This window comes from Podarcis pityusensis, assembly GCF_964106645.2.
Source record: "Podarcis pityusensis genome assembly, chromosome: 16".
NCBI classification, from domain to species: Eukaryota; Metazoa; Chordata; class Lepidosauria; order Squamata; family Lacertidae; genus Podarcis; species Podarcis pityusensis.
This window is the reverse complement of record NC_138041.1, coordinates 26269006-26287804: the sequence shown is the minus strand read 5'-3', so window position 1 is coordinate 26287804 and position 18799 is coordinate 26269006. Positions and strand designations below refer to the sequence as shown.

The 18799-nt window shown below is 47.9% G+C and overlaps 2 protein-coding genes across 8 annotated transcripts in view; one reads left to right on the top strand and one right to left on the bottom strand.

Moving 5' to 3' along the window:
• The window catches only part of PATZ1 (POZ/BTB and AT hook containing zinc finger 1), a gene marked incomplete at its 5' end in the record, with an annotated part of 32194 nt that extends 16209 nt beyond the window's left edge, over positions 1-15985 (top strand). The window contains 4 exons of one of the 7 annotated variants that reach the window (XM_080986265.1): positions 730-798; positions 4473-4644; positions 10036-10173; positions 14228-15985. In XM_080986265.1, the coding sequence (XP_080842391.1) occupies positions 730-798; positions 4473-4644; positions 10036-10173; positions 14228-14649 (801 nt within the window). In that variant the 3' untranslated portion in view covers positions 14650-15985. Of the gene's footprint in view, positions 1-726; positions 799-4472; positions 4645-10035; positions 10174-14227 lie in introns of all 7 variants that reach the window. The other 6 variants (XM_080986266.1, XM_080986264.1, XM_080986267.1 and 3 more) reach the window with 6 other exon arrangements.
• Positions 1-18799, bottom strand: part of DRG1 (developmentally regulated GTP binding protein 1) — a 165524-nt gene that overhangs the window by 33976 nt on the left and 112749 nt on the right. The window lies entirely within an intron of this gene.

The following is an 18799-nucleotide window of genomic DNA, read 5'->3' as shown; positions in this document are numbered from 1 at the left end:
CTACTGATTCTGCTGCAGCCAGAATTGCAGTTGCTCTGCCTTCACCGCCATGTGTGCGACCCAAGACCGACCAAGATAATGAAGATCAATTGGGTGTAACATGGGTGGGGGGCTCTCCCATGCACGCTGTGGCCGTCCCCCAATGCAACTGTTCTTGGCAGGATTCAGCCTTGTGGCCAGAGGTGGCTCACGCAGAAGTGTGATTTGCATGAACTGGCTCCTCCATGTGGGCGCTCTCCACAATTTGTGCAGCCCATACTGGTGCCTTCTGGATGTTTTGGTCTATGACTCCCATCGTTCCCAACCAGCATGGCCATATTGCCTGTTCCAGCATGGCAGGGGCGGTTAGGAGTTGTAGCCCAAAATGTCTGTGTTGGGCTGGAGCTGATGGAACTGGTAATCCAGAACTTCTAGAGGGTCATCAAAGGCAGGTATAGAAGTTCGCAGTATTGATTTGAGCATGGAAGAAGAAATTAACTTGCTTTCATTTTTAATTGTGGGGCCATCTCCTGGGGTAATTCCCTTTTTACCTGCCACATTTAAGTTAGTATCTGGCCATCTTCAGCATTAGGAGACAAAACCTGATTCTCAAGCGAGCTAGACTTGTATTCCCTGAAAAACAAAAAGTTAAAAATAAGCATTCAGAAAACTCGTGCTTTTCCCAAATGATTTCATTGCAGAATGAGTTTCTTCCTTATCTAATCTCTCTTACTTCCTGCCTATTAGCAGGAAATTGCCAGCCTCCATGGAATAAGCTCAGAGACATCTACATCCCTAGAGCAGTTGAAACTTCAAGAGGTATTTCTTAAACACTGTTTATTTTTTTAAAAACTTCTCTATTTTTAGTATATTTATCTGCCTTTGCAATGCTTGACAGGAAAGCACTGGAGTTTTCCTTTATTATTATTATTATTAACAGCGCTCTCTGATAATCTTAAATTGTATATTTAAAGACATTAACCTCTTAAAATTTGAAATGTTTAGTTTCCTTCAAAGCTGATTGTATTGTCTCTTGTTTTCTTTTTCTTTTTAGTTCTGATTTTAGGCTTTCTGGACTCTTTCTGTATTTCTCTCGTTCTCTTTGAAAGAATTATTTTTGCCAGTCTGCTCAATAACTAACTGTGATCGAGAATCATAATGCCTGGCTTGAAAAGAAATAAGCAAATTAAACGCAGCAACAAATCACTTGATACCTGTTTTTGTTTCCAGTGAGCTGCGTGGCATACTGGTGACAAAGTAGACTCAGCCTCTTGGGACTTTGTTCTGCACAAGCTCTACCGTGGAGCTTATCATAGCTGTCAACTTTTCCCTTTTCTTGCGAGAAATCCTATTCGGAATAAGGGAATTTCCCTTAAAAAAAGGAAAACATTGACAGCTATGGAGCTTATGCAGGAGAACTTCCCAGCAGGTTGTTCTGAAGTTCACTCCTTTGGCGTCCTTTCCATGAGTAAGGCTTGCTGTGTTTCTTTGTTTTCCTCTTTATAGCTCTGAATGTGCCTGTTACTTAGTCATTTTGAAATTAAACCTGAACACTTCTCCTAACAGCCCAAAGATTTATATATATTAATCTGCATCATAGGAACTGCTATCGGTTTCCCACAGGTAATCACTTCACTGGTTGTGTTGGGGAACTACAACTTTCCTCTCGTCCATTGGTTATGCAAAATGCACTTTTAAAACCACAGTGGGTATCGCTTGTGTCGGAACCCTTTCTAAAGTCTCTGTGCCCAGTTTATTTTTTGCTAAATGAAAGCTGCCCCTGTTTTGCTCAGCGCAATGTCCAAGTGGTTATATTTTGAATTTTATATATCTGTTTCTGACTTAACAGCTTTTTGTAATGTCAGAGTCATTTCTTAGTGGAATCTATTCATGGGACAAACCACAAATAATTTTGTGTTTTTTATTGCGGTGCTCTGGTCTGGATCCTGCAGGAGGAGGCAGAAATTTCCTCTTAGTGCTTTGCCTATTCACCAAGGGACCTGACCTAAAGTCTCTTCAAACTAAGAGAAAACAGTGATCTATATTCATTTCTTTCCTTTTTTAAAAAAACAACTTGCTTCAGGCTATTTATGCAATGACGTCTCTCCGTTAACGCCATTCTGCATCATTTAAGGGCCAGCTTCAGTAACTGTGTAACACTGATAGGGAAGGGCCATAGCTCAGTGGTAAAGTTTTCACCTTGCAAGCAGAAGGTCCCAGCTTCAGTTCCCCAGTGGCATCTCCACATAGGGCTGGAAATGTTCTGAATCCCTGGTGAGCTGGTACCAATCAGCATGAACAAATACCAAGCAGGGTGGACCAATAGAGTCTGACTCCATATGCGGCAGCAACTTAACACTCCTGATCATCTTCAGAACTCTAGAATTCTAAGGAGAACAAGGAATCCCTGACAGATTCTTAGCCTTTTCTCCCTCTGCCCAGAAGAGACGTGTTTTGGGCATTACAAAGGCAGCCCTAGTCTAGAATCCAACATGGGTGTTGGGTGGCATCACACGGGCACTGGAGAGAGCAGGATGTTTGTTAGGGAGGGGTTGACCTCCATGCTGAGCAGGGATTTTCACTTGTAAGGATTCAAATTGTGCCCCATAACCTTTTCTGCTTCTAAAACTCCGGTGAGAGTCAGGCTTGCATGTGTTCAGAACTGATATGTTTAATATATATATACAGAAGAATTCTGAAGCTTGCCTAAATTACACAAATGAAGCCATTTCTGATTGATATTGCATAGTCTGGTCTATCATTTTAGCGAATTTCCCCCTTTTTTTATTCTGCTGCTGCTTATACTATAGGGAAACACTGGAGGCCTTCCCTCCACCCTGCACATACACTTGCCTTAGAGCCATGACGGCTAGTAACATGGCTCTTTTATTTATTTTTGCGGAAAGTGAGATTAGCAGGAAGCTTAACTCTGCGCACACAATGGCCTCTCCTGCGGTGGCTTTCCTGCACTCCCTCTGAATCGTAGCCCTGGTGGCTTCTCTAGAACGACCTCTCGCCTCCCCTGCTCTTAGTTTTCTCCGCTACTTGTGGCTGTCATATTCCCTCTTTATTCCTTCTGCCTTCCCACCCCTACCTTGCCTTGTGTGTGATTTCCCCTATGCCCAGGAGTTTTGCCTTTCTCCATCTGGCCCAGGGGCACTTTCTGCTTGGCCTCTCTCTCCTCCACCACCTTCCCTTCCCTGTCTGCTCCCATCTTCATTTGTCTTTCCTTACCACAGCCTCATTACTGCTGTTTGAGGACCTCTCCTCCTGTCCTTCCCATCTTCTCCCTCTTACTTAGATCATGATCGTCCTGGTAGAACCATCTAGCATTTCATTGTGGGGAGCATATAGTGTTTGGGAAGAGTTAGTGAAAGAGTGCTAACTTGGGGAGACCAAAATGAGCCCTGGCTTCTTAGAACAGCCTTTGCCAATGCGGTGCCCTCCAAATGGTTTAGACTATAACTCCCATCAGCCCCCAGCCAGTGCAGCCATATTTGACTATAGCTCCCATCAGCCAACATCCTTGTATAATGTCGCAGCTGATGGGAGTTGTAGTCCAAAGCATCTTGAGAAGGCAGTCTTAGAAAGTCATAAGCAATGCATTGCATTTATCCTCTTCAAAGTGCTGCAATCTAATGGAGTCCCCAGGGCAACTTTGGATGCTGTGTCTTTGTAGCATTGGTGATTTAAACTGCTCCTTCTGAATAATGGATGTGCTCAGACGCCCATTCTAATCATGGGCACTAAGTTTAAAATTTAGTTATTGGACGCTTATTTACAGGCCAATTTTCTATTTTAAATGTTCCAAGTGGCTTACAGAAGATTAAAAAGAACAGCGAGCAGCACGGAAGGCCATGAATAATTAAGATATCTAAAGAAATCCTAATGGCAGGGGAGATCAATAAAACTAACTTAAATTAAATTTAAGCACTCTGGGCTGTCACCCCTCCGGTCAGGAGCTCTGGAGTTGCTCCAGCCCATCCATGGAGCTCATCTGCCCGATTCTGCTTCTCTCTTCATTCTGTAGAGGGGAGCCCTCAGTAGGATGTGGAAAAGCCCTTCCAGATACCACAGCACTCTGTGTTGACCTGAAGTCCTGTGTTTGCAAGGAGCTGATAGGTTAGAGCAGCCTCAGCCAAGCCAGGGCCCTCCAGAAGTTTTAGACTACAACACCCATCAGCTCCAGCTGAGGCTGATTGGACTTGTAGTCCAAAACAACTCCCCACCAAACTGGGGGTGTGCCCTAAAACAGCATCTGCTTGCTTGCTTCTTGAGCTGGGGTGCACTTGGCAAAGCAAGGCAAAGGGCTTGACTCCTCAAACGTTTCTGCCATCGTAAATAAAGGTGCTGGAAGCCTGCTTGTTGATTTTGGTGCCCCTCTTGAAATCAATAGCCTCACGTCACCGTAGTGTTAACCTTAGTAGCGGTGTGTGTCTGCCTGCCTATGCATGTGTTTGTGTGTTTAATGTGGGTTTTGCTGCTCTCCACAGACCTGCAACGCCTCTTTTGCCACCCGGGACCGGCTGCGCTCGCACCTGGCGTGCCACGAAGACAAAGTCCCGTGCCAGGTCTGCGGGAAGTACCTGCGGGCGGCGTACATGGCCGACCACCTGAAGAAACACAGCGAAGGACCAAGCAACTTCTGTACCATCTGCAACAGAGGTAATGAGCGCAACTTCTTGCAAAGCGGGCAAAACGAGAACCCACAGGGCGAGAGGAGGGGAACTCGGGCAAAAGGCTTCTCCAAGAAGAGAAGGAACGTCAGGTTTTTTTTGCAGCTGGCATCAGCAAAGGGTGAACTGCTTGGCTCTTGAGTCCCACTAACAGTGGTTCTCAACCTGTGGGTCCCCAGATGATGTTGGACTACAACTCCCATCATTCCTAGCCAGCATGACCAGTGGTCAGGGATGATGGGAGTTGTAGTCCAACAACATCTGGGGACCCACAGGTTGAGAACCACTGCGTGACTAACACATCCGTAGCTGGCTGGCCACGTGAGCACAAGTGGAACTATCACAGGTCTCTTGCCTCAACTCTCACACCCACTCAGACACATCCCCTTGGCTAGCCTGGAGGGCCAGGTGGTGTAATGGTTGGACTAGATCCTGGGAGACCAGGGTTCACATCCCCCCTTATCCATGTGACGATCACTTGGGGGCCAGTCACTGCCTCTCAGCCTAACGGACCTCACAGGGCTATTGTGGGGATTAAATGAGGAAAGGGAGAGCAGTGTACACCATCTTTTAGCGCCTTGGAGTAAAAAGGTGGGATGTAAAAGCAGTAAATGAATAACATGTCTCTGCCGACCATCAAATCATGAGGGGTGGAGAAATTTCTTGGAGCAGCCCAGATTATCAACTAGTCTCCCACACCCCTGATTCCTTTCACTGAGTAAAAACAACACTTGGAAGTACCTGTGGAGGTCAGAGCCAATTCACCTCAGTAGTTGAATGGTGTTTTTCCATCTTCAGATTAGGAGATTTCCAGACAGAGAGCAGGATGGTCCAGGTTATCAGAAATGTGGGGTCCGAAAAGCGAATGAAGTCTCTTGGGATAGGGAGGCAAGAAGGGGCGAATTCCCGCCCAGTGCTAAATACCCACAAGACCCCAAAAGCAAACCAGCGGGTTCTCATCAGAACTTGGCAGGGGCACCTAAGCCCCTTCCCAGGTCCCATTTACCAGCATTTTAAAATGGGTAGGTGCCTGATCCTTCACACTCTCACACGTGTGTGTGTGTGTGTGTGTGTGTGTGTGTGTGCGTGTGTGTGTGTGCGCTTTGTAAGGGTTGTTCGCACATTATTCTGTATCTGGGTACAGGTGGTTCAGCTGCTCGTGAGACAGAGTCTACAGGTGTTCATTTTCAAAGGCACCACCTGTTTTCTCAGGTGTGGGACTGTTCTTGCAGCCTCTCTACATGGCCTTAGGATCATAGAATTGTAGAGTTGGTAGCAACCTCCCAAGGGTTATCTTGTCCAACCTCCTGCCTTGATTGTGGGTGGCTTGTTCCCATCAGATATGAGCAGCCTCATACCCAGGGGTGCTCTGGAAGTCTGTAAGAAACAAAAAATTAAAATTAAAAAAATGCAGTTTTGAAAAGTTCACTCCGCTATCTGGATTTGGAATGGTGCCCAATTGTATCTGAACAGACAGAATCCAGCTGCTTCATCTAAGGAGCCATCATGAAAAATTTAGTTAAAATTCTTGCAGTTGGTTAAAATCAGTTGAGTTTTGAAAGACTCAGTCCGCCATCTTGATTTTAAAATGCTACCAGTTACTGGAGGCAGCGCGTATCCGTTGTGACAAGTCGCCGTTGATAGCCTTTGCTTCCACGAATTTCGAATCACATCTGTAGCCATCACATAAAAATGGAAGTGCGTCTCCACAGATAAACACATAAAACCGTACAGTGAAGGTAAAGGGACCCCTGACCAGTCCAGTCATGGCCGACTCTGGGGTTGCAGCGCTCATCTCGCTTTATTGGCCGAGGGAGCTGGCATACAGCTTCAGGGTCATGTGGCCAGCATGACTAAGCCGCTTCTGGCGAACCACAGCAGCGCACGGAAACGCCATTTACCTTCCTGCTGCAGTGGTACCTATTTATCTACTTGCACTTTGACGTGCTTTCGAACTGCTAGGTTGGCAGAAGCAGGGACCGAGCAACTGGAGCTCACCCCGTCGCGGGGATTCGAACTGCTGACCTTCTGATTGGCAAGTCTTAGGCTCTGTGGTTTAACCCACAGCGCAACCCACGTCCCAAAACCGTACAGTAAAACCATATAAAAAAAAAGTTTAAAACATACATAAATTTATGATTGTGGAAGGGTGTATTCTTAATGGTCTGCATAGGCCTGGCAGAATAGAAAAGTTCTCGGCAAGTAGGCACAGAAGGCGCCTGCTGAATCTCTAGTGGCAGGGCGTTCCACAGGACTGGGCCGATGACTGTTGGCAACGATGATGCTGTTGTCAAAGGAGCCTCACCAACTCGGGGAACAACCGATGAGGCTCCTGCAGGTGATCTCAGAGGCTGAGCTGGGATTCAAGGACTCAGGCAATCCCTAAGTTGTTCAGGGCTTTGTAAATTAATATACCAGGACCTTAAACCTGGCTCAGTAGAAGATGGGCAGCCAGTGCTACTGTTTAAACAGTGGTGTCACGTGTTCTCGACCAGAAGCTCCTGACAGCATTCTGGCCACCCCATTCTGCACCAGCTGGATCTTGAGAACCAGGCCCAAGGGCAGACCCACATAGAGCACATTATAGCAATCCAGCCCATGAAACTTCTGGGGAGGTTGTCCAGGAATGTGCAGAGTACCACCACCCCCCTCCCCAGTCTGCTGATGACACCCCTGATTTGGGGAGAGAGGTTCAGCCTGTAGTGTATGGGGTGGCTCACATTGTCTTAAATACGTTTATAAGCTAGTTTGGATACTTGTGGCTTCGGGAGGTTAATGGGGAAGGTAAGGCCTAAATGTTTTTTTGACAAGCGAGTAAGTAAATGAAGCAAATAAAGATTAAAAAAAGGGCGAAATAGCAGAATAATGCCCCAGGAGCCAGAATTAGATTGTGTAGCCCCATCGGTTACAGTTTTTGGGAGGCTGGCCAATACAACATAAACCCATCAGAGCAACAGACCACTGCAATTATGGCAACTGCAGAGCCAGGTGATTGTTGCTGCCTTGGCTGCAGTAACAAAGATAAATGGATTACATCTCTATTGTTTTCAGATGCAGACTGTTGGGGGAATCACATTTTGCTATTTCTCTCTAGAAAAATGGAGGTGCTCCTTTGCTAGCACTCTGGCTATAAAGGAATGAATAATACATTGGGGTTTTATGTTTTTTCAGAAGCAGCAGCCAGATTCTGCCAGGCTAGTCCGGGGGTAGGGGAAACCTCAGACCCGGGAGGGGGGCATATGTGGCCCTCCAGACCTCTCCATCTGGCCCTTGGGACTTTTCCCAGGCTATAACGCTCGCTGGCCTTGCTGCACACCCTCTTCAGGTGGTCTTTGCCTTGCTGGGATGAACTGCTTGAACTGCAGTCATAGTTCTTTGCTTGTCTGGATGGAGGGTGGAGTGGGGTATGCATGTGCCAAGTGCATGTAGAGACCAGCTACCCGGGTAGAGACAGCGTGGCGTAGTGGTTAAAGTGTCAGGCTAGGACCCGTGAGACCAGGGCTCAAACCCCCACTTGGCCATGAAGCTCACTGCATGTGACCTTGGGCCAGTCTCCGTCTCGCCTACCTCACAGGGTTGTTGTAAGGAGGGGGGAACCATTTTATGCCACCTTGAGCTCTTTGGGGAGGGGTATCAGTGTAACAAATAAATAATACTGCACAAAGGTAGCACTTAAATTTGTTGCTCCTCCCTGCCTACCACTGACATGGTTCCCCCCGAAGGGAATATAAACCTTGGGCTTGGGAAAGTCCCCGACGTCTGCAGCAGATCAGCTTGTCGCTTCACATGATCGTATAAAGTTGTAATCATTCAGTACTGTCATCATGTTGTGGCCTGGGAGGTAGAGAGGAATGGCCCAGTTCTCTCAGAAGCATCATTGTTTACAGCCTGGTTACTCCTTCCTGTGTTGGTTGGGTGTGCTCCTCTAGAAGGCTGGGCTTGCTTCCTTGCTACTCCTCAGGGCAGCCAGTCCCCAACCTGGTGCCATCCAGATGTTTTGGACTACAACTCCCGCCAGTCCCCGCCCCAGTGCATTCTCATCCGCAGCAAGTTGAGGAACCGCTGCCCAAGCCCCTCTCTCTCCTGGGCAAGGAGATTTCATTCCTCCTTCCTGTTTCCTTCCACCCTGTCCAAATCCACCAGAATAGGCAGCCTGCTCTCAGCCCAGGTGAATCGAGAAATAAGCATCCAAGCTGCCAAAGTGGCCTTCATACATTTATTTAAGATCTCTTGGTCTCCTTTTGCCCTGCCCTCTTCTGCAAGCCATATTTGGTAGATTGCAGATTTGTTTTAGGAACTGGGCCAGCTGAATCCTACAGGGAGCTCACTTAGCGTGTGATTTGCTTCAGGAGAGAAAAATATTCAAACCTGTGTCTCGGCCAACCTGGTGCCCTCCAGATGTTTATAAACTACAGCTCCCTTCAGCACCCAGCCAGCATGGCCATATTCAATTTTTATCCATTCGCAAAAAATTCCATACTGCCTGCATTAGGAAGAAGAAGCAAAACATCGTGTAGGTGTAAGATCAGCAATAAACTAAAGATGCCTTCATAAAGCAACATTGAAATACATTGCAGTGATGCAGGAACCGACAGGTGTTATAGCCTGACACCTGGGATAACTCACGTCAGTAGAGCATGCAACTTTTGCTCTCAGGTTCATGGGTTTGAGCAAAAGATCCCTGCGTTGCAGGGGGCTGGACTAGATGACCCTCGTGGCCCCTTCCAACTCTACAATTCTATGATTCTGGAGAGCATCAGGCTGCCATGATTGCTGGGTCTTGACATGGATCCTGGAGGCTTCTTCATTTTTGCTGCGTATGCACCACCTACTTAAAGCACATGGCTTTCCTCCCAAGGATCCTGGGAACTATAGTTTGCCCTGCATAGAGACACAATTCTCAAGACCCTTAAACTACAGTTCCCAGGATTCTTGGTGGGACAGATGACCCATGTGCTTTTAACTGTGTGTTGTGTATGCAGCCTCCTTCTCTATGACATCACCTATTCTGTGCATAGAGTCTCCAAGTTGCTTCTCTTTTTAAGTCACTTTGAGGAATCTTTTCGTATGGAATGACAAAGAAATGGAGTATGGTGATAATAATAATAATAGCCTTCTCTCCCCACCCTGGTAATTTCTGGGTCTTCATTTGCGAGAGCTCCAGAGGCCCGCTGCCTGCCATGTTGAGGCCTCCTCCTGTCGCACGGCGGTGGCTGGCTTTGATCTTGGTTCTTCGGGCACCCGTTCTCTCGCAGAGGAGCCAAGAGGTGGAGGAGGAGGAGGAGAATCTGGCAGCGGCTAAGCGGAGCGAGGGGGAAAGGCAGAGAGGCATCTGTGTCTGTCCTGGCGGCAGGATCTCATCTCCTTTTATCTTGTTTAGGTTTCTCCTCTGCCTCCTACTTAAAGGTCCATGTTAAAACCCACCACGGTGTTCCCCTTCCCCAGGTCTCCAGACACCCGGAGCCCATCCCGAATGGGGGAGCAGCGTTCCACAGCGTCAGGACCTATGGCATCAAAGGCAAGCGACTCCCTGCTCTACACTTTCCGTCTCTTGACGTAGGACCTTGTTGGGTGCTGGGGAACGGGCGGATAAGGGAGCGCTGTGGGGGGCGGGTAAGGTGCCGGTCAGGAAATCCACCGTGTTCTGTTTGGGAGAAGGGCACAGCTGAGTTTTCCCTCGGCTGCCCCACTTCAGGCTGCAGGCGGAGGCTTGCATGTCTGAACACTCTCCCAAGAGCAACAGCAGTAACTCGCCCATCACTGCATGGAGAAAGCTAAGCACATAAGCAGGCTCTCCCACCAGCAGCAAACAGCCAAGTGGTCTTGGGACACCCGCTAGCAAAACAATCACTTAAATCATTAATGCCATCACAGACCTGTTAAACAAGATGGAGCAAGATGCCAAGAGTTGTCCCCAGCAAGCAGGATTAAAGATACCCTGCCTCCAAACTTGGAGGTTCTGTGGCCTAGTAACCATTGATAGCTTTCTCTTCCTCCAAGGATCTGACTAATCCCCTTTAGAAGCCATCTAAACCTCTAGGCATCCCTATATGATCCCATGGCGGTGAGTTCCATAAGATCATCCGCCATCCTGCTGGCCTCCAGACTTTTTAGGACTAAAACTCCCATCAGCCTGAACCAGCTCAGCTGGGTTTTCTGGGAGCTGTAATCCAGAATATTTGGAGAGCAAATTAGGAAAGGCTGCACAGTGTAATGGTGCAGGGAGTTTTGTCTAGAGGAGTTGCCCTAACCTCGACTGTTTCCCCTGTCAGACTGTTCCCTTCTCCACCCCACCCATGCAATGAGGCTCTGAAGTCCAGAGTTACAAACCTCCACCGGCCTGAAGTAGGACAGTTTAGGAAAAAGTTACATCTTGGGTTTGCTGGATCTGGCAACCCTAGGAGAAATTTCTGGAGTTACTGAGAAAGAGTTCTGTTTTGATAACTGGGAGAAAGGCCCCTTAGATGGTGGGAGGAATTTAACGCCCCCCCTCCTCTTTCACTCAAGGCTTCAAAATTACATAGTTTTTGGATGCATTCTCCGCTTGCCCCTTTATATATCTCCATCCCTTTGAGGCTTAGGCAGGGACCTTTGTGTTCAGGAGGTGCAATGGTCACGTAGCCTCGTTCCCTCCCTGCTTAAGATGGTCTCCCTCTGAGAATCATAGAATTGTAGGGTTGGAAGGGTCCTATAGTCCAGCCGCCTGCAGTGCAGGAATCACGGTTTAAGAATCCCTGACAGATGGCCACCCAACCTCTGCTTAAAACCTCTGGTGAAGGGGCTTTATTGTGGAGCAAGGCTCAAGACTGCAGCAAGCCTCAGGCCTGTTTCTCACAAACATGGCCAGCATGTGGCTAAGCAAGATGGGAGCCATCTCTGCATAGTAAACATCATCCCTGTGCAAGAATACTGGCACGTCAAGGAGGTGGTTAAACTGGAACTCATGACTGCTTCTTACCACCGATTAGCTAGTTTCTGTGTGCAGGGGACGGCTCTGTGTGGACAGGTGCTCAGCCGCATGTGTCCTGGCCAGCAGTCTGAAGTGCTCTCTAGAGAGCCAAGCACCAGTTTTTGGCTTGACTCAGGGAAGATGGAGAAGATAAGATTGGTGGATGGAATGACTGCCCAGAAACTTAAACCCAATGGGCCATCATTTAGACTCCTCTAGCTTAGGAAGATGCTGAAGAGGCTATAGCGTGGCATTGACTTCGACTCACTCGTTCCCCCATCCCTCTCTCTCTCCCTCTCTCTTTGGTCACATTTACACTGTACATTTAAAGCATTATGCTACCACTTTAAGCAGTCACGGTTTTCCCCAAAGAAGCCTGAGAATTGTAGTTTTTTAAAGGTGCTGAGGGCTCTGAAGAGACTCACTCTTCCCCCTCACAGAGCTACAATTCCCAGAGTTCCCCGAGAAGAGGGGATTGGTTGTTAAACCACTTTCGGAATTGCAGCCCTGGGGGTTCTCCTCACACCTCTCAGCGCCTTGAACAAACTACACTCCCCAGGATTCTTAAACATGCCTGTTTAAGTGTTTTCATAGTGCTGAAAATGTCTGGTATGAATTTGGCCTCTCTCACACATATACAAAGGCTAGGAGGTCCAGTTAGGGTGGTCTATGTATGTGGCAGCTTCTGCATGTCACAAAGGGTAGTGTAGGGGTAGTTGGATAGATCTGACCTGGAAGGGGACCACAGTCCACCTGGACCTTCCCCGGATGTGCTCCAGCAGAACAAATCCCCCTCTTGCTTCAATGGGCCTTGCCCAGAATAACATCCCAGCAGATTGTGATGCCACGTGGGTCAGTGCATGAGGATATTTTGGGGGGGGGGTTATCCACCGAAGGAACCAGAATGCCTCTCAACAGCTCTGCCTCCTCCCCTCCATAAAGAATCTGTTCTGGTTTAGCTAAAAGTTAATGGCTCGATTAGTATTTTTTTATATAAGGGATAGCTCACAAGCTCCATCTTGGTTTGTGGGTGGAAGTTGGGCTTTCATGCGTACTGTCCCAAGAAACAGCCAAGACCTTAAGGAAGTGTCTTTGGGCAGGGGTTGCTGGGACAACACAGGAAGCTGCCATATACCGAGTCAGACCATTGGTCCATCTAGCTCAGTATTGTCTACACTGACTGGCAGCAGCTGTCCAGGATTTCAGGCAGGAAGTCTCTCCCAACCCTACCTGGGGGCTTGAACCTGATACCTTCTGCCTGCAAGGCAGACAGGGACAGCCCTTAAGCGAGTCAGGCATTCTCCTTACTAAGAAGCTTTTTGCACACTTTCATCTCTCTTGTGCTGATGGCAGCAGTCTGGTTTTGGTTTTGCGTTGGAGAGAGTAGTGAAACAATGCCTTCATTGCACTTTCCGAGACACCCCAGTGGAAGACGCTTGCAAGACTGTGAGTGGCCCTTGGGTTTCTTGAGAGATCCTGAGATGGGCCTTCCCAAAAGTGCTTTCGCTCAGCCTTCGTTAGCCTGGTGCTGTCCAGCTGTTTTGGACTTCAGCTTCCATCAGCTGCTGGGCTGATGGGAATTGTATTCCAAAACAGCTGGAGGGGGCACCAGACTGACGAAGACTGCTTTTGCGTTAGGTGGGGAACAGGATCAGGCTCATTCTATATCCAGAGGATCATGATTCCTAACAACTACAAGGAAAGGCTGGGATGTGTCTTGCTGGATTGAGTGGAGCCAGGAAGACTGAAATTTGGTTGGATCCCTCCCCCCGCCCACCTGCCATGACCCTTCATTTAAGGTCAGGCAATGTTGCTTGGTATTAGGGGAGAGTCTTTCTGGACTTGACTCACCCCCAACCCAGATATTGAGGCAGGGTGATGGCAGGCGCAAAACCTCATGCCGGTTCCCCAAGTAGCTTTGCAGTCTCATGAAGTCCTAGACCCATTGCGTTGGAAGGGACCCAAAGAGTAATCTTGTCCATTCCCCTGTAATGAGGCTAGGTTGGAGCTTCACCATTGCGTAAGGCTCAGAGAGGTGAGCCTACCTGGCCCAGCACCCCAAACCCATCCCAGCCAAGGCTTCCCCTTTCATTGGAAACTGCTTTGTAGGGAAGGGAAAAGAAAGACATGAGATGACTTTTTGACTAACATAAATGAATGAGGACAAGCAGGCTATAGGGAACCTTGATGGGCTCTGCCAGCCTGGCAACCCTCCCAACATTTTGCACTACTTCACCCCAGACTCACATGGCTGTACTGGTTGGGAGTTGTAGTCCAAATCTATGTAGGGCACCAGGTTGGGGAAGGCTGAGCTAGTCATTTTAGTGTAAGGTTACCAGACGTCCCCATTTCCCAGAGACAGACCCCAGATTTACAAATCTGACAAAGTCCATCTAATAGGAAGTTGAAAAGTGTCCCCGGGTTCATTGAAAAAAATCTGGTAACTGTATTTTAGTGGGTTTACGTCCACACAGCTGGACTGGGAAACGGGCAGGTTGCAAAGAGGTTCAGATGGATACTTTGGGATAGACAGGGAGGGGGGCTGTGGCTTGACCTTTAGCATGGGAAATCCACCGCAGGGGTCTAAAGAACGTGCCTTTTTTCTTTTTTCCTGTCTCCCTAGAAGGCCAGAAATGCTCACCTTTGGATCAGATTGAGAGCTCGGATTCCTACGGAGACCTCTCGGACGCCAGCGACCTCAAGACCCCCGAAAAACAGAACGCCAACGGCTCCTTCTCCTCCTGCGACATGGTGGTCGCCAAGAATAAATTGGAGTCGGAGGGGGATAAGAAGTACCCTTGCCCCGAATGCGGCAGCTTTTTCAGATCCAAGTCCTATCTTAACAAACACATACAGAAAGTCCATGTCCGCTCCCTGGGGGCCCCCTTAGGGGACTTGGGCCCTGCCCTGGGCTCCCCCTTTTCCCCACAACAGAACATGTCTCTCCTGGAATCGTTCGGGTTTCAGATTGTCCAGTCCGCCTTTGCCTCCTCCTTGGTGGATCCAGAGGTCGACCCACAGCAAATGGGGCCAGATGGAAAATGAGGCCGGCTCCCACCTTGACATAGCGGCTGTCTGCTTTGGGTGTCTTAAGATGGCTGTGGGCAATGTGTGGGAGCTGACAAAAAAATCCAGTTTTGTAGTGGGGAGATTTTTCTGTTTGAATTCCTTTTAGGTCCTCCCTTCCCTTCTCCCCGAAATCTTCCCCAGGGGGCAGAGAGTGTGTGCGTGTGGTGGGGGCCAGCTGCAGAGTTATCACCTGCACGGCAACGAATGGAGGGGCAGCCTTTGGGGGCTGCACCCCATGGCAGGGCAAAACGGCGCCAAGCACCCAGAAGGTCTGTGGGCGACCCCAGCTTGGAACCCCGCGGATGAAAACTTAAACACCCCAAAGGCTGGTTGGGGGAATGTTAAGAAACCCTAGTTGATCTGGCAGAGAATTAGATGTGTGTCTCTCCTATCCTTTTATTTTGGTCCTTCATCCTTCTCTGCCTCATGACCCTTTCCTAAGATTCGCATTGTTAGCATCGTCGTCTGCTCATAAAAGCACATACCTGTGAGGTATCTAGTAGGTAGAGGTACCATTGTTCTTTAGGAAGAAAGGAAGAAGAAAAAACCACCAGAAAACGCAACTTACGAAAGCTTTTATTTTCTTTTTTTGAAGAAGTCAAGGATGCTGTGCCAGAGGCAAGGGAGTTGAGGGAGGGTGCCCGCTGTCTGGCCCCACCAGATTCAAACCAGTCCTTGGGTGCAACCAAGCAGCAAAGTTCTCCTGAAAGTGGTGGGTGGGTGTGGGGGAGGTCAGGCAGGTGAGGCCACCGAGGAGCAAATCTCCCACTCATTCCATTGGGGCTCCTTCAGGAGAATTTTAACTCAGTTTTATGCTGCTTTTTTTTTTTCTAACTCGCTCTCGATATTCTCTCTCTCTCTTTCTCTTATTATGATTCTGATTATTACATTTATGATTTTAGGACCTGTTGTAGTGATTTGCTACTGAGAAGCCCTTCCGAGGGAATTATACAGAGAGCTCTTAAAGCAGCTGTCATGTTAGGGTTAGTATTAATTTTTTTTTAGATGTATCATAATTAATAATAAACTTGGCTAGTTGATTGTTTTTAAGTCTATGGGATAATATAGTTATGCAAAACGGAAGAAAAGGGGAGGGGGAAGGTTTTAAAAAAAAAAGTAAAGGCAAGAGCCACACACTCGGTTGGCTGATGCATAAAGACCCCAAAAGATGAAATTGATCGGCAAAAACGATTAATTTTTCTGTACTACCAACCTGTTTAGTGCAAATGAATTATAGAGTTCAGAGTGATTAAAAAAAAAAGAAAAAACAATTTGATTGGACTGCATTAAAGAAGTTAGAATGGTTACTTTATGCCCCTTCTTTTTGTCTGGTTTATTTTATTTTAATGTGGGCAACGTTTTGGTGAGGCATATGGAACTTTTCACTTTGAGCCTGCTCTTAATTTCGCAAGAGGAAAGGAAACACTCCCATCAAGGAAAACAGCACTGCTTTTCTGAGGCACTTAAGGTGCTTCCAAATCAGGTGTTGGGTTCAGAAGTTGGTTGAGCAGGTGTAATATTTTTTTTTGGGGGGGGGGGAGGTGCATGATCCTGCTTGAGTCAAGCAATTCGAATCTCCAGGGAGCTGACTGGTCAAAGGGGCAGTTGGTTAGGTAATTTATAGGGCCTTAACTTCCCCACTGAAATCAATGGGGACATAGAACTGTTCTAGTTTTGCTACATCACATTCCCAATACAGTGGTACCTCGGGTTACATACGCTTCAGGTTACAGACTCCGCTAACCCAGAAATAGTACCTCGGGTTAAGAACTTTGCTTCAGGATGAGAACAGAAATGGTGCTCTGCCGGCAGCGGGAGTCCCTATAAGCTAGAGTGGTGCTTCAGGTTAAGAACAGCTTCAGGTTAAGAACGGACCTCCGGAATGAATTAAGTACGTAACCAGAGGTACCACAGTATTCGTAATGGGTGAGCACAGCAAAAAAACTGCCACCACCAACCCCTAATGATATACTTGTCTCCTTGAGATGCAAATAATAGGTTCTGCTGTTGTTGTTCTTAACTGGATGATATGAAGGTGTTCTCTGTTTCACAAAAAATAGAGCTTTGGTGCAGATAAAAGGTCACCAAAATGGTGGAGCGTATAGCTACCGTTTTTGTTGGAATCTGCACATTCAGATTGCAGCAGTTGCTGGTAAAATGGTCCCCCCGCCCCCAGAAGTGGGGATCCTTGCTAGGGCAAGATGCCAGGCATTTCTGTAAAGACATGCAGGTAATGGAACGTAAGACGAGCTTGCTGGATCATGCCAGACACCCACCTAGTCCATTATCGTCTTCTCACAGTGGCTTCATAGATGCCCCAATAGGAAGCCTTCAGCCAGGACCCAAGCAGAGTGCAAGAGCTCTCTCGCCTCCTGCGGTTTCCAGCAACTGGTATTCAGCAGCATTAAGAACAAAAGCGGAGGCTGATGGATCAGACCAATGGTTCATCTAGTCTTACATCCTGGTCGCACAGTGGCCAACCAGATGCCTGAATGGGAAGCCTGCAAGCAGGACCGAATAATACAATAGAATTTATTATTTATACCCCGCCCATCTGGCTGGGTTTCCCCAGCCACTCTGGGCGACTTCCAACAAAGTATTAAAATACAGTGGTCTGTTAAACATTCAAAGCTTCCCTAAAGAGGGCTGCCTTCAGATGTCTTCTAAAAGTCTGGTAGTAGTTCTTCTCTTTGACATCTGGTGGGAGGGCATTCCACAGGGCGGGTGCCACTACTGAGAAGGCCCTCTGCCTGGTTCCCTGTAACCTCACTTCTCACAGGGAGGGAACCACCAGAAGGCCCTTGGAGCTGGACCTCAGTGTCCAGGCTGAACGATGGGGGTGGAGATGTTTCTTCAGGTATACTGGACCGAGGCCGTTTAGGGCTTTAAAGATCAGCACCAACACTTTGAATTGTGCTTGGAAACGTACTGGGAGCCAATGTAGTACAGTACCCAAGCATAAGAGTTTTCCCTCCTTCCCACAACTGTTATTCAGAAGCATTTCTGCCTCCAACCTGTGGAGACAGACCAGAGCCATCACAGCTAGTAGCCATTTATAACCCTCCCCTCCACAAATACGTCTAATCCTCTTAAAGCCGTCTAGTTTCAACAGAGGGGTTTATGTGTCTGTCATGTGGGTACGATGCCACAGTACTGCCTAACACAGGTGTGTGTGTGAACAAGTCCACAAAGGTTCTAGATTCAGGTAGGTAGCCATGTTGGTCTGACGCAGTCGAAAAATATAAAAAAGAAAAGTATCTGAAGAAGTGTGCATGCACACGAAAGCTTATACAGTGATACCTCGGGTTACAGACACTTCAGGTTACATATGCTTCAGGTTACAGGCTCTGTTAACCCAGAAACAGTACCACGGGTTAAGAACTTTGCTTCAGGATGAGAACAGGAATCGCGTGGCAGCGGGAGGCCCCATTAGCTAAAGTGGTGCTTCAGGTTAAGAACGGACCTCCAGAACGAATTAAGTTCTTAATCCGAGGTACCACTGTACCACGAACAAACTTTGTTGGTCTCTAAGTTGCTACTGGATAAATCCACAAAGGGTTAGCAGTGAGCCCAGATCTGGGATACAGGATAAAACTCCAGGTCTCCCAAGTTCTAGTCAGATACCTTATCAACCAGAAACAGTGCTTCCAAGACAGCAGTTGAACCCAGCAGTTTTGAAAACATGCCAACACATATTAGTATAGTATAGCTTTTCCCAACCTGGTGCGCTCCAGATGTAGGCTACAGCTGCCATAAACCTCTGCATCATGGTGCCACACCAGCTGGGGCTTGTGGTAGTCCAAAACATCTGGAAGGCTGGGGGGGTAGTGGTTGAAAGTTGCACACAGGAGCCCCACCGGTCTGCATCTCCTGGACAAACAGCAAAACTCTCCTGCACTCACACCAGCAGTCTGCACTATATTGTATCAACAGAGACCTGGACAGGCCCCTCGCTATGTGCATCGTAATGGCTACAGTCGGGGAGAAGGGATCCCAGATCGGTTCACTGCTTCCGTCTAGGAATAGTGGCTATTTAACCATCACTAACATCCAGCCTGAAGATGAGGCTGACTATTACTGTGGGCTTGGTTTGGCAGCACTGCTGGGTTCCACAGGGATCAAATCT